Source organism: Otolemur garnettii, unplaced genomic scaffold (genome assembly GCF_000181295.1).
Source record: "Otolemur garnettii isolate 467f Iridium unplaced genomic scaffold, OtoGar3 scaffold00122, whole genome shotgun sequence".
Lineage (NCBI taxonomy): Eukaryota > Metazoa > Chordata > Mammalia > Primates > Galagidae > Otolemur > Otolemur garnettii.
Genome location: NW_003852517.1, coordinates 3,579,433 through 3,581,496, shown reverse-complemented (window position 1 = coordinate 3,581,496; position 2,064 = coordinate 3,579,433). Strand labels below are relative to the sequence as shown.

Sequence of the window (2,064 nt, the reverse complement as noted above, 5' to 3'; positions counted from 1 at the left end):
TAAGTCAGTCACGTCTTTAAGGTCTGCTTCCCTATCAGTGCCTAGGATCATGTCTTGCATGGGTAGACATTAAGTAAAAGTCTTAATTGAATTGGGGGGGAAAAAACAACTAGTAAAAAACTACCCAAAGACCAAACTGGAAGACTGGTTTAGTAACAAAGTCCTAAGGGAAGGCAGAGACATTAACAGGCAATTTTCTCATCACACCTACTTCACAGGATTGTTATAAAAAGTAAATGGGTATGAAAAACTTCCAACATAGTGGCTGACTCCAACTAGACAACCATGAGTCATTTTCATGTCATAACAAAACGAGTAAGCAAATCCCTTACCTGGTTACTCTCCTCCTTTGCAACCTAGGTGCTTTCATTGTCTGCTGGCTGCCCTTCTTCTTGATTCACATTCTCAATACCCACTGTCAAGCATGCCACGTGTCCCCAGAGCTATACAGTGCCACAACATGGCTCGGCTATGTGAACAGCGCTCTCAACCCGGTGATCTATACCACCTTCAATGTCGAGTTTCGCAAAGCTTTTCTCAAGATCCTGTCTTGCTGAAAGAGGAAAGGAGTAAATACTGCCTGTACCCCATTTCTACCTGCCATCCTGTGGGGCCTCTGGCCAGGGTGTGCTCCAAAAGACTGTGTGATGTCCTCTGGTATGTGCTAGGAAGAAGATTCTGGGAGCCAGGATGTTCCTGAGTGGCTGATGTAACCAAATGCTTCTTCCAAAATAAAATGTTCTACCTCCCCAGCTAAAATCTGACTTTATTATGACAATCTCCAAATAGTTGGGGAGCCACTAAGTGATAAGCAATAATTCAGAAAGGAGCTGATGAAACGTGACTCACACAAAATTGTCATTGGGAGTGTGATTCATTATGGTGAAGGAAAAATGAACAGATCTCATCATTCTCAATTTGCCAGGGATCCTTGAAGTTTCAGCCAGTAAACCATCTTACAGAACAACTAATGGTTCTACCTTCAAATGTCTAACTGTCAGGCTGACCTTGTACTTTCATGGGCCAGTTCCCTCTTGGTCATTACTTTTCTTCACTGTAGCTGGAAATATAAATGGCAAGGCGAAAACTTCTACCTCACTGTAGAATCTAACTGGCTACATTTGATGAGGTGAATGCCTTGGCCCCAGGGGAACACTGTCCCACATTGGGACCAGAACTTTGTTTCAAACCTTCCTACCCTTTTCTTTTAGGTCTAGCTAAGAAGTCCCTTTCATCCCAATCCCTTATTCTTTTGAGGCAGTCTGAGAATTTCAACTTCCAGGGTCATTCAAGATGGGGATACTAACTAAAGAAGGGATGACAGTCCCCAGTGTATCATTGTTGAACTTACCATTCAGAACACATCATTGATATGCCTTTCATAACACTATAAGGTTTTCCTACTGAGGGCTTCCTCATTTTTTGCTGAACAGAGACCCAATATAGTCATGCACCACGTAATGATACTTTGGTCAATGACAGACCACATACACCATGCCGGTCCCATAAGAGTATAAAAGATATGGTAAATTTCATATTACCATCTAGTGATGTCATAACCATTGTAATGTTATAAAACAATACATTACTCACTGTCTGTGGTGATGTCTGTGTAAACAAATCTACTGCAATGCTGGTCTTATAAATGTGTACAATCATGTAAAGAACATAATACTTGATAATAAATGACTATGTTACTGGTTTATGTATTTACTATACTCTTTATTTTTATTTCATTTTTTTATTCCTTCTACTTATTAAAAAAAGTTAACTGTAAAACAGCCTCAGGCAATTTCTTCAGGAGGTATTCCAGAAAAAGGCATTGACATCACAAGAGGTGACAGCCCCATGCGTGTTCTTGGCCCTGAAGACCTTCCAGTAGGACAAGATATAGAGATGGAAGACAGTGATATTGATGACCCTGACCCTGTGTAGGCCTAGGCTAATGTGATCATTAATGTCTTAGTTTTTAACAACAACAAAAAAAAAAGTTTAAAAATAAAAATGTTAAATAGAAAAAAGCGTATGCAATAAGGATATAAAGAAAATATTTTTGTACAGCTG

At 39.8% G+C, this 2,064-nt stretch overlaps 1 protein-coding gene across 2 annotated transcripts in view; it reads left to right on the top strand.

Annotated features, from left to right (window-relative positions):
• The window catches only part of DRD3 (dopamine receptor D3), a 41,398-nt gene extending 40,780 nt beyond the window's left edge, over window positions 1-618 (top strand). For both annotated transcript variants that reach the window (XM_012810044.1, XM_003797706.1), the window contains one exon: window positions 361-618. In XM_012810044.1, coding sequence (XP_012665498.1) covers window positions 361-557 — 197 coding nt within the window. In that variant the 3' untranslated portion in view covers window positions 558-618. The remainder of the gene's footprint in view (window positions 1-360) is intronic.
• Window positions 619-2,064: the final 1,446 nt, after the last annotated feature.